General features: G+C 38.4%; 1 protein-coding gene across 6 annotated transcripts in view; it reads right to left on the reverse strand.

Moving 5' to 3' along the window:
• Window positions 1-5,034: 5,034 nt before the first annotated feature.
• MCC (MCC regulator of WNT signaling pathway) overlaps window positions 5,035-12,826 on the reverse strand; it is a 189,944-nt gene continuing 182,152 nt past the window's right edge. For 5 of the 6 annotated variants that reach the window (XM_051782577.1, XM_051782579.1, XM_051782581.1 and 2 more), the window contains 2 exons: window positions 10,194-10,316; window positions 5,035-9,160 (listed from right to left, as the gene is read on the reverse strand). In XM_051782577.1, coding sequence (XP_051638537.1) covers window positions 8,980-9,160; window positions 10,194-10,316 — 304 coding nt within the window. In that variant the 3' untranslated portion in view covers window positions 5,035-8,979. The remainder of the gene's footprint in view (window positions 9,161-10,193; window positions 10,317-12,826) is intronic. The other variant, XM_051782580.1, reaches the window with a different exon arrangement.

Consider the following 12,826-nt stretch of genomic DNA (forward strand, 5'->3'; position numbering starts at 1 on the left):
CTGAGGAGGAAGGCAGGTGCATGGATAATAGAGGCATTGTGTGACACTGAACAGCTTAATCAGGCTTCCAATAACTATTTCAAGGGTGTTCAGTATTGTATTCTGTACTGTTGTCCTCAGATCTCTTGTGTAGTGTATCTGCTCTGTATATATCCAGTAGTATTGAATTGCACTTGCAGTTAGCATTTAAATGATCTAGCCTCAGTCGATTTCAGCTACAGTGCTTTCTTGGGAAAAACATCAAAGATGGGGTGGGAGTGGAGGGGAGGAACAAAAAAACCAGTGAGAGTTGAGGTGATGAACTGTTACATCACCTTCAAGTTAATGGGTTTTGAGCATGTGCTTTGCAATTGATAGAAATGCACTGAAATAATCTGTCACAGCAGCTTGTGATAGCAAGCATGTATGTCCCAGATTTAAAAATGGACTTTTCTCTAGAATAGAGGTGATTAATTGGTAACTTCATAGGTTGAATGAACTACACCCTTGTAGTGTATGCTCATGCACTGAGTTTTTATGCAACTCATGCATCATCCAAAACCAAAATCCTAGTCTTCCTTCAACCACCCTACTTCACCTACCCTACCTGATCTGTTACCTAGTGCTTTTCCTCAGAAATAGCTTTAGAACTTTCTCCTGGTTTATTCACCTGCCCTGGCACCAGGTGATTTGGAACTCTAATGCTGTAATAATTTTGGCTGTGGGAGTGCTCAACTTCTGTATCAGTCAACAGGAGAAAGGGATTACAGCATTTCCTCCTTCTAGAGGACAAGAGTTCTGAGGGCCTTGTTTTTCAAGACCAAATTGTGAAATAGCTCAGTCTAGCTTTGACTCACATTTGTGTTTTGTTTGTTTTGGTTTGTTTTTTATTAAAGTATCCAAAGGCCGTTCAAAGCAGTAAATGATACAGAAGAGTAATTGAGAAGGTGGGATAATGCTGGAGGAGGTTACGTTATTCAGCTTCAGATGAAAACTGATCTTTAGTTACTTCCTTAGTGCTTTTTTAGTTGATTTCCCAGTAAAAGTGCCTTTACTCATGGTGAGGCAGAAGTTTGTATTGGTATCCTGAGGCTGCTACTGCCTGTGGAGATGACAAGACTCTCCTATGGCATAATTAAATATCAGGCTGTGGAAATCTTTTTATAAATAAGTTGACTTTTCAGATAAGTTAGTTCATTAGTGCTCTGTGAAATAATGGGGATGTTGATGAAACAGTGAACTTCGAGCATCTGTCATGTGTTTGGGAAGTTCTGTCCCAGACAAGAGGAAGTCTTCAAAACATTGGAAGCATGTCCTATGAATAGGAGATGCCGGCTGCCCTCTGTTTACTGTGTCATTTTTTAATTCTTAGTGAAAGGTTGGTTCACAATAAGAGACACTGGTTGCTTCATTAAGCAACCCAAAGTGGGGCTTATACATGTCATGATTTTAGTAAATCTAGCCTTAATGTGAGTTGCAAATAAATGTGATAAATATGCAATAACTTACTTCTTTGTATAAGGGTACTGTTTCTTGTAGTAGCATTGCTTTCTGCTTTCTCAGTAAGGTTTCTAAAACTATGTAAGTGTGGAGGCATGTGATCTACCCCATGGGTTCCATCATGCCCTGCACTGTGAACATTTTGTTTACTTTCTTTGTGTTATTTCACCATTCTTTTATAATTGTATTTCTAAGTTTAGAAGTACTGTTTACATTATCTTCCGTAAAACAGTGAAGAAATAGCAAGTGAGATTTAGGTTTTCTTTCTGTGAGTTTTTACTTTATGGGAGCCAGACACAGAGAAACAAGTAACTGTTTGCATGTCAGACTCAAGAGCTGGTATCAAGATACTTGAAAAACAAATTAGTCAATTTGAGAATGCTTGCATGTAAGGGGTTATTAAGATTATGAATGGTCAGTCAATGTTTTTGCAGCTAAAGAACTTGTGGAATAAACAAACATTTAACAAACAAACCTACAGATGTGTGGTGCTGGGAATCTAGTATTAGTTTGCAGTTTCCTGGTACTACATAAACTCCCTGCTTTAGCATGAGGTTTTTAGCATCTCCTTCACAGAATGCTCTGTGTCCTGTCCACTTGAGTGACATGTTCTGTGCTGAAGTGCTACTAACTTCAACTCCTTGATGTACATCCATCATCCAGCTTTTGGAAGGAGCTGTGTCTTACATGGTTTGAAGTCTGGCAGCAGTGGTTATGGGAAGAAGAGAGGAAATAGCTTTATTTGTTGCACAATCAAAGTATTTTTTTTAACGCAATGTAAATTCTTTAGACCAAACTTCCATAAATAGTTTCTAATAAAATTTTGGGCCTAGTCTCTGTTCCAGGCTTCTGTGCTCTGCTCCAACCTTCCTGAATTAATTTGGTGATTTGCGAACAATACACTGTGTTTTACCTTGATCTACCTGTGGCTGTTATAGATGTAACAGTTCCTTTTAAAAATAAGGCAGGCTGTTCATCTGACTATTTCTAACATACTTGGTCTCAGATAAATTATTTTTTCCAACCTTTACTTGCTGTAGAAGATTTGCTTTTGCACTCATGTCATTCTGGTGTGAAGAGCAAGAGTCTACATTAAAAATCCAAGCTCTGATATCCTGTGGTGCAAGACAGCACTGCTGCTCCATGGGTGACTGGCTGCCCAGTTGTGGGGTTAGTGGGCTGCTTAATCCTCAGATACCTGGGTTTTTTTTATAAATTCTGAGCAACAGGTTTTTCTTCCAGATGTAAAGTCAGGTGCCTTCATGTTTTAAGTTTGGAGGTTATACTCTTAAATATGTTAGGAAGCTCATAATTATTGAGAATTGGTAGAATAGTCTCTCTTGATGATTTAATTTCTGTAAATAAACCAATTTTAATTCTTGCACTGTAAACATTAAATAATCTGGTGCTTATACATGACTTCATAATTTCAAATTGTTTTTGTTATTACAATATTTTAACTTTTGAAACAACCAAAATTATTTAAGATACGGTAAATTTCTACAAACTAACTGAAGGTGCTTTAACAGTAAATTAGACTTGGAAATGTCACTATTCTTCCATAATAAGTTTTTGTTCTTATGCATTTATAGGAATAGTGTAGTTCAAGAAAGTAGGCTAAATGCTAGTATTTGCACTGTTCTTAATCCTGTATGTAAGCACTGATAGATACAGTAGGATTTGTGCTGTGTGTGCATTTCATTTTCTCATGTAGATTATGAACTTAAAAGGAAGACTACATAGGTAGCAATTACAATGGCCATATTCAAGATGATAGAAGATTCCAGATTAGAAGTAGTACTATAAAGTTAAATGCTTGGGTTTTAACTTGTGTTTTCATTCAAAATGTTAAGTGAGACTTAACTTTTTATACAGATTCAGCTTTACAGAAGCCCTTATCTTTAAATTGTCTCAGCTCTGGGATGCTTCTCTTCAAGTCCTTCTTCAATTCTTGCAGGAAAAAAAAAGAAAGCTTCCTTTTAAGTAATTATTAACATTTCACAGAATACAGAATGTTTAAATTTGAATAGGCCTAAGAATTTTACTGAAAACTGAGTATTTTGTAATTTTTAAGCATTTATACTGTTGATCAGAAGAACTGGCTTCTTGTTTCCAGTATGGCTTACAGTTCAGTACCTTTAAGAAAATGATTACAGCTCATGGAGCATTAATCATTTTTAAAAAAGGCATTTGTAGCTTTTTAAGAATACAGATCCTGCAAACACAGTTCTCTACAACACACTTCCTGCTGTGAGAAAAAAAACTTGGCAGATTATTTTAAGCATGTTTGATCAAAATTACTGAACTATGGAAATTAACCATTTGTATCTTACTGGTTGGGTACATAGTTTTGTTATGCAGAAAAAGTATGCAAAACTGCGTGATCAAGAGCTCTCAGCAAATACTTCTCATGCCTATACTTGCTACAGGATCCTTCAGTAAGGATGTCTGCAAGACACTACAATATGTGGAAGTTGTGCTTTATCCCTGAGGAGCAGTTTAGCTGCATTTGCAAGGCACTTTTAAACTTAAAAAGTGAAACAAGACTCTACAGAAGAAGGTGGGGGCTTGTCCATTAATTCTGGCATAATAATGCAGGATCCAGGCTGACTTGGGTATTGCTTCCAAAAAATAACATTTTTCAGGGCAGCATTGCATGCCTGGCAGAAAACAGGGAGCCAATGTTTTATTATATGGCTCATGCATGAAGGGTTATGTCTTCCTCCTCCTTTGTTTAAAGCTGAAGAACTTGATCTGTTTTCCTCGCTTTTATGTAAGTGGCACATCAGTGCTAATTAAGCAGAAAGTATGTACAGCTAATAAGGTTAAAATCATTACAGGTTTTATTAAATTTCCATTATGTTCTTTTGAAGAAAGTTTGCAGTAGTTAACCCTTGAATTGTATTAAGTAAAATCTGTAACTACCTGTAACATCTGCTGTACTGATGATTGTCATTTTGTTATGAACTGATTCAGAAACTGAAGCACACCATTTAAGAGACTATGACTAAGTTGACATTTTCTTCTATATTTTCTCTGTAAAATTAAATCACTTTATAAATAAACTTACTGAAGTATGAATATAAGGACTGCTGGTCATTGTGAAATGTAAAGCCTGTGCTGCTGCTACAGATTATTCTTTCACTGTAGAATGTTGAGGTGTTGTCTTAAGCCAGTCAGCAGCACTGATTATACATAATGCCAGGAAAACAAATATTATTTTTTAAGGTAAATAGCAAATGTGGATGAGGAGCCCATTCAACACAATGGAAAGAAAAAGAAAATAAAAAGGTGTTGGATGTACTGGAGAAAGGAAGTATGTGAACTTCAATCAGTGCTTTTAGAGTATTTATGAAAGATTATTTTTTTCTTTTTTGGTCTATATAACTTGTTATTAAAAGAACTGGATGTATAGAAACAGTTTCACATGTGCCCTTTTGTTTCTATAAAGTGTTCATTGAAGCTGTGGAGGGTTTGGGGGAAGTACTAATATGTCAGATCTCAGCTGAGTTCTCACCAAGTTTTCATGGCTCTATAATGGAAACTTTCCTGACAATGTCACACCATCTCCCTCAGTAACTTACCTTGGAGATGAGGTATCTTTGTGTCTAGGATACTTAGAGGTGGCCCATTCACCAATAAGATGACAAGTTATGGTAAAACAATGCCAAAGGCAAAGAAACAGCATTAGAAATTTATTCAGAATATAAGAACATTTGTAAAATAAGTATTATAAATGCCTCTGTATAAATAAATGCAATTTTTACAATTCTATATCAAATAAACACAAAATAGCTATTTTACAGCTGCTAGGAAACTGAAAAGTAGCAACATTTAAAGCTAATTCAGTATGGTGAAAAATTTATAAAGTTAAAATGTATGGTGCAGTATTAAAGGAGGAGAAAATCCTAATAAAACCAGTAGAACAATACTGACATGAATGCAAACTTAGTCACATGTGCTTTGCAATAGCTAACAGTACATTCAAGCTGGTGAAGATTTATACATATAATTAGAAAAAAAAGTAATTTTTTTTTTTCTGAACACACTGTGAAATACAAAGTTTCATGCACTCTGATGACTTAAAAAATCAAAAAGTCATGAGTGGACTTAGGTTTTGTTGGCAAGAACCACCTATATTTCTTGTTTTTCCAATGTATTATTTCTGCAACAAATGTTAGAAGAGTTTAGTTGCTGTGACTCAGGGCGCATCGCACACTCTTATATCTCATGTGCTGGTATTTCAGAGTTGCATGAACAGAGTTGTTAAGTTTTTTGGCTTTTATTCTCAGGGTTGGTGCCATTGTAATGGCTACACTGGAACTATAGCTAATTATTAATATTGAAGAGTTTTCACACTAGCACTAAACCTTTTACCACTTCTCTACTGATCTTTTCCAGCATGCCAACAATTCAATCAGTGGCTGCTTGCTTGGGCAAACTAAACTGGTGGTCTGGCAAACTCGCTGCTGTTGAGGCTGTGTGATATCAGTGTTTCTTTTTCATCTACAAAACCTCTGGGAAGAAAATGGCTTACATTTACTGATGATTTATAGTTAATTCTAAAGCACTTTCAGAGCACAGGTGGCAGGAAAGATGCACAGTAAATGCAGTGAAATGACATCAGCAAGTCTTGAGGCCTGAAAAGCACTGAGGACAATTGCAGTTTTTTATGCCTCTAAACCCAAGTGCCTGTTCAGCCCTGAGAGGACAGGACTGAGAGGGGACCTCATCAATGTCTGTCAGTGTCTGCAGGGACGGGTCAGAGGATGAACCAGGCTCTGCTTGGGGCACCTAGCAAGGGGACAAGAGGCAACAGGCAGAAACTGACTGTCAATATGAGGAACAAATTCTTTCCTGAGCAGGTTACTGAGCACTGGAACAGGATGACCAGAGAGCTTGTGGAGTCTCCCTCAGTGGAGATGTTCCAGAACCATCTGGATGCAATGCTGAGTAACCTGCTCCAGGAAACCCGGCTTGAGCAGGGAGGTTGGACCAGATGACCCCACCAGTGGTCCCTTCCAACCATTCTGTGTTGCTGTGGTTTTATGCTTTCTTAATTTGTACCTATAATTTAAAGACATTTAAATTCAAGTGGTACTAAGAAATTTTTTTAGGGAATAAATTCTTTACTGTGAAGGTGGTGAGGCACTGGAACAGGCTGCCCAGAGAAGCTGCGGATGCTCCATCTGTGGAAGTGTTCAAGGCCAGGTTGAATGGGACTTGAAGCAACCTGGTGTAGAGGGACATGTCCCTGCCCACAGCAGGGGAGTTGGAACAAGATGATCTTTTAAGTCCCTTCCAAATCATTGTGTGATTCTGTTATTCTAAATAGGAAAAAAAAAAAAGAGCCTAAGAGGCAATCCAGTGCAGTAGTTGTTTCTAGTCCTCTTCATTGAAGGGTATTTCACATGGACATTTTGAGATTACCTCAAATCAGATGGGTGTTTCAGATGCCAGAAGACAAAAGTGTAACTGCATTTTTACCACAGTACATAGTGGATATTTTTCCTTTGTGTTTCTTGTGAAACAAGTGTGCTCAGCTACAGCTGAAGTTTATGGCAAAACCCCACCTTCCTGTTGGTGAGAAACTTAGCCAAAAAAGGGAAATGCCACAGAAAGCTGCCAAGCAACACCATAAAGGCAGCAGAAATCAATGTGCCTCTTCCCTCAACAGACTGGTTTGCAAAAATTTCCATTCACATTGTAAATTAAGTGCAATTAGTTTGTGAAAGAGGACTGATCAAAACCAATTCCAGGATGTTACTAACTAAAAATTTTGAAATCAGCATTGTTTTAACTTGCTGTTGCAATCAGTCATGCTGGCTTTGTAGATGAAGTATCAGGCTCTAGGGAAGTAGGAATGACTAAGGAAAGAAGACAACAGCAGCTACAGTAGAAAGAGATGAACACCAACTGCTACAGTTTCAGATGCAACCAAGGTGTAACAATAATGCCATACTCTGAACACAAATTCCCATATTTTGGCTGCCTGGCCTAACTCAACAGTAGACAAAAACACTTAAAGTCGTCTAAAAATATTTCCTTAGTACTAGAAATGAGAGGAATAAGTCATAATTCTAAATACACTGGTAAAACTGGAGGTGCAACTCACTCAACATGTGAAGCAAAAAGGATGAATGACTCCTGAAATCAGATTCCCTAGGAAATAAGCCTGAAAAAAGCAAAGCAGAGGTGTAACATAGTAGCAGGCTAGCACAGTGCATTGACTCTAGTTTGCCATGTTAAAACACACATGGAAGCTCTTTTACGTACTCTGTCAAAAAGAAGAATCATCTGAACGTAACAGGTGCTATGGTAGACTCCTGTATTTTGACCTCAACAGAAATCAACCTTATCCCCATGATTTGCTTAATGTTCATTAATATAATAGGGCAACATTTGCCATTCAGTCAGTTTGATAATACAGCAATATGATGTGACTTAAACGAAAGAAGAAAATGTTAGCAGTAACAAAAACTAACCTAAGAAGCTATAAGAAGACTTTACCATTCACATTCTCTTTGTGACAGGATATCCATACATCTACACATTTATAGTTTTGTGCCTACGTATTCAATATTAAACAGGTACGTTCCTAATAAGTACCTTTTTGGGTCAAAAAAAAGTATTAAAAAAAGACATTCTACCTCTTGATCACAGTAAGCTGTAATAAGTACTATACATGTGACAAAAATGGCCCAGCTTCTTAGAGAAAACCTTGGCTATAATGTGTTAGCAAGAAAAACCAACTCTTCTACAAAGTAGTTGCAAACACCATATAATATAAATACCAGAAGGTCTCCTATCATTTCTTACCCACCCTTGGCTCAGACGTGGTGTGGTGAAACTCACAGCCTTTAGCCCTCTTACAAACTGTAAGAAACACACCATCATCATGGTTCTCAGAGATGCAACTCTGAGAGTTTCTTGGGTTTTTTCCAAATCAACAGGAATTTTCCCACCTGATCTGCACTGTGAGCAGCAGTATTGCAAATAGGGTGCAAAAAAGCAAGGCAGCCTGTCATCTCCCCTCTCTGCAGCTGCCCATTTGGTTGGTTTAACCACAACAGCAAGTCTTTCTTGAGGGTACAATATGGACTTGTGTGCAGAGGGAGCTCAGGGACTGGGAAAACTCTCAAATGATCTCCAAATGACTGAAATGAAAACCCCTTAAAATTAATTATTTTGCTATGTGACACTGTCACCCATGGGACGTATATAAAAAGGAAGAGAAGCTGTATGAATATAGACATAACGACACGGACAATGTACATAATTATAGCATGATAATTCAGGCACTGCCATTTTACATTATGAAACAGTTCTTAAGGTTAACATTTTTATTATCCCCATGACACCTCTCTGGGATCCCAGAGAAGGTGCTTTAAGTGTGTCAGCATTGACAGTCAGAGCTTTTAGCGTTTGAAGCTCCCTAAAAGTTAGCCTCGAAAAGAAAGAAAGTTGTAATGGCACTAAGCATCCTTTAAAGAGATGCATTTAAAGTGAAGTTTCATTGGTGTGTGGTCTGGAGTTCTCTTCTTCCAGTAAAGCTATTCTTTGTTTGAGCATCCTCACTTGTGTTTCATGTCTCTCCACCATGGCCATCATTTGTGATTCCAGTTTCTTCAGCTTATTTTGATGCTTTTTCTTTGCTTTTTCATAAGCTGCTACCAAGTTGCTGTTAAAAACACAAGGCAATACAAGGTAATTCAGAAAGGCTTGTTCGTAGCAAGTGTTACAAAAAATCCACCCCAAAGCCCTACCTTCAGAAAACTCCAAAGTGTGGGTACTGATAATCTTCCTGAAATTAACCAGTGCTTTAAAATGGATTAGATCCAAATCCTATTGATCCAAATCCAGATCAATACTAATGTCTGTGTCTTTTCTGGGGAAGCCCACACCTCTACCAGGAAACTGGTAAAGAAAATATGTTTAAACATGGTTCAAAGAGTCAGAGGTTCCTGATGATGACCTTGCAGAGCACTGTTTGTGAGTCAGGATACCACAACATTAAACATGTAATGATTTATAAGAACATTGCATGGCCAGAATCTTTTTAGAAAATCCAGGACTGATTTTGCATTTTCCATTTTAAAAAATCACATTTACATTCAGAGGATGGTATCTTGTGGTAATTTACCAGCTGCTGGGTAGGTTCTGTGCCTCCACCTTGACTGAGTAGGAAAGCTTGAGGTGGATGTTGCTTTTCACTACAAAGGCTTTCAGGTATAATTTAAGAAAAACTACATTGTGAGTGATAGTTCCTTGCAGGAAGGCAGCTGCAGTCCACTGTATTCCTAGTTCATCCAAACACAGGGCCAGTAAAATGCCCTGAGTAAGCAATACAGTTTAACTGTGATTATCCAAGAAAGTTTATTAATGAAGAGGCTGGAGCCAAAGGAAAAAGAGAAGTTTAAAACAAAGTAACAGATTTATAAATCTGAGTTTTGTTTGTTTCTGTAAGTGCATTTACTAGTAACTCAGTTAAGATTAACTATTTCCCTCCCTCTGTTCTTAACTGTGTAGTTGTCAGTGGCCTACATGGGAGGTTTAATACCTCCCACATCTCTAACTAGAGCCTTAAAGACTCAATGTGTGTGAATTCAAGGATCCATAAACTTCTCATTAAGGTAAGGGGAATATTACAGTGCATTGCCAGAACACAGAAAAAAAAAATCAATGGCAGGTCCATCTGCTGGTAGATCCTTTACCTGTTTGCCCTTTTAAGGTCATTAACAAATTCTGCTGACTGCTGATGTCTGATCTCACTGCTCTTCGTGAGCCTCTCCAAAGCACTCACTAACTCCTGCACTCTAGCCTTCAGTTTCTTCTCCCTGGACCAGGAAAAGAGGAGGTAGAAAACTATGTTCAAAACAGAAATAACAATTCAGCTTGCAAAGTGCATGAACAGTTGTCCTGTGCTGGGTTGACAGGTTGAAAATATTCCCCTTATTACTACTTGGATAATACAGGAGGTAGTTCTTACATTAAAATTCTCCAAAGATTGATATTTATAACATTTCCCATTGTAAACTATATGATCAGAGATACAGCAGACAAAAAAGCAAACAAACTTCTCTTGTAGATTGTAGTCTTGTATGCATTAAATCACACTAAGAAATAAGCACAAACATACATAAATAAAAGTTTAAGAATACCTAGAACATGCCTACTGTGTCCTGAATGAGATAGCACAGAAAACCACCAAAGGTTCTTAAACATTGTGACAAATTTTAATTAAAAATACCAGTCCAGCATTGCTATTAAAAATATTTTACTAAACAAATTTCTCTTTACACAGAGAACCACAGAATGGTTTGGGTTGGAAGGGACCTCTAAAAGTCATCTAGCCTGACATCTAGCAGGGACATTGTCAAGTAGATCAGGTTGATCAGGTTGCTCAGAGCCTCATCTGACCTGCCCTTGAATGTTTCCAGGGATGGGGCACCTACCAGCTCTCTGGGCAACCTGTGCCAGTGTTTCATCAGCCTCTGAGCAATTCCACTGATTTTAGTTACTACCTCAAATTTACTCAAGTCATTTATACTTGAGTATAAATTTAAGTCTGTATTACAGTAACTGACTAGCTTTTTATGGAGCCAGTAAGTCAAGTCCATGTGGCAGTGAGAAAAAGTTAAGAACAGGAGATGGGAACACAGACAGAAAAGGGCAAGTACAAGAAATACAGAAGAAAGAGCATTTTTTTCTGTGAAGGACTCTTTCAACAAGCCAGAGTAGTGAGGCTTAAAATGCTGATATAGTGACTAACACTTACTTGCTAACTATGAACCAAAAGTTAATTACATGAAGTGTGCCAAAATGGAAGCAAGGTACCTTGTAGTATTTTTACATTACAAGTATCTCTATGAGGAAAAGAAAAAGTGACCGAGACAGAAATTCTGAGCAGAAGCAAGCATTACAGCTTGGGGATTAAGCTGGTTTTAAAAAGTATTTCCTAGCACAAGTAAGCATGTGGCATGAGGCAGGTGCTTCTCCCTGGGGAGCTCCCTGCTCAGAGCTGAAGGCTGCCCAGCCCACGCCTACACTGACAGGGGACTGTTACTGTGCTGGTGTGGAGACCCAGGAGCTTTTCCCGTGACCCATCCTCACAGCAGATAGCCCAGAGAAGAAAACCATCAGATTTGGGAGAAAAAAAAAAAAAAGCTTTTAAGACTGACATGGAGCCGGGCTCAACTGGGAAACAGATTTTATAGTATCAAATCTTACACTTGGGAACTTTATGTGTTTGTATGTAGACATTTGTCTGTGCTTTGCTGCCCAGAACCACTTTGCAGTGACTGGCCTCTCCCTCTTGTTTTTGCTGCAGTGCTAAGTGAGTATGCTGTGTTTCATCTGAATAACAAGATGACACAAGCCCACCGGGAACGAACACCCTAAAAGCTTCCACAGCTCTGAACAGACCACACGGATGGTCCTTGAATCAGGCTGCAGTTCCGAGAGTGGCCTGACTGGGGCAGCCTTTTATCGCCAGAGACAAGGAGACCGCCTGGCTTCAGCAGCTACAGAAGGGCTTTCACAAAGTCAGACGGGGAAATATTCCAAGTCAGCAGTTTATCCCAAGAGACTCAGACGCTGGTTTACCGGCAAAATTGAAAAGGACATAAGAGGGGCCTTGTTGATGAAAAATCATCAGTATTCTTTGTGCGTCCTTTCATTGAAGGAATATGCTCTGTGTTTTCAAATAATATAATCTTTTTCCCTACCAGTTAAAAGCTCACTGCCATCCACCCCAAATATAAATTTCATTTTTTATATCCTATCTTAGCAGCCAGAAAGACTCAGCACAGTCTACGGTCAAAGTCTGTGTTCTGCAAAGAAATAGGAAAAAAAAATCCATTTTTACTTGCAACAGAATATAAACAAGAAACCATCAGACTTGGCAGAGGCCAGACCTAATGTGTTTGTGGCATGGCACTACTGATACGAAGAACAGAGTAGGGTAAATTTGGTTCTTGCCTGCTCCAGAGGTCACCACAGCCAGAGGCTCTGGGAAGGCTCAGTAACACCATGCTCAGCACAGCGACCTGGCATGAACAGCCAGTCCAACAAAATAAACATGCACAGCATTTGGGTGGGCAGAGAAATCTAAAAATCACATGAGGCTGATTTAACATTATGTGCACGAAAAGGTATGGCTGTGAAAACACTGCACACTTTGGAAAAAACCCTGCAGAACCACAGTTCACTGCAGCTAAAGTCCTTAATACACCTGTTGTAACAAAAGCTGCGTGGAAAAGAAACACAGTAGAAAGACTTTGAGGAGCCTGTCATGCATGGTAAAGTCATGCACATGGCTTGCTACGGTGACTGTTATCTGACAAAA

This window comes from Manacus candei, unplaced genomic scaffold (genome assembly GCF_025592945.1).
Source record: "Manacus candei isolate 608988 ecotype Guabito, Panama unplaced genomic scaffold, ASM2559294v1 h1tg000016l, whole genome shotgun sequence".
In the NCBI taxonomy this organism is placed as follows: Eukaryota; Metazoa; Chordata; class Aves; order Passeriformes; family Pipridae; genus Manacus; species Manacus candei.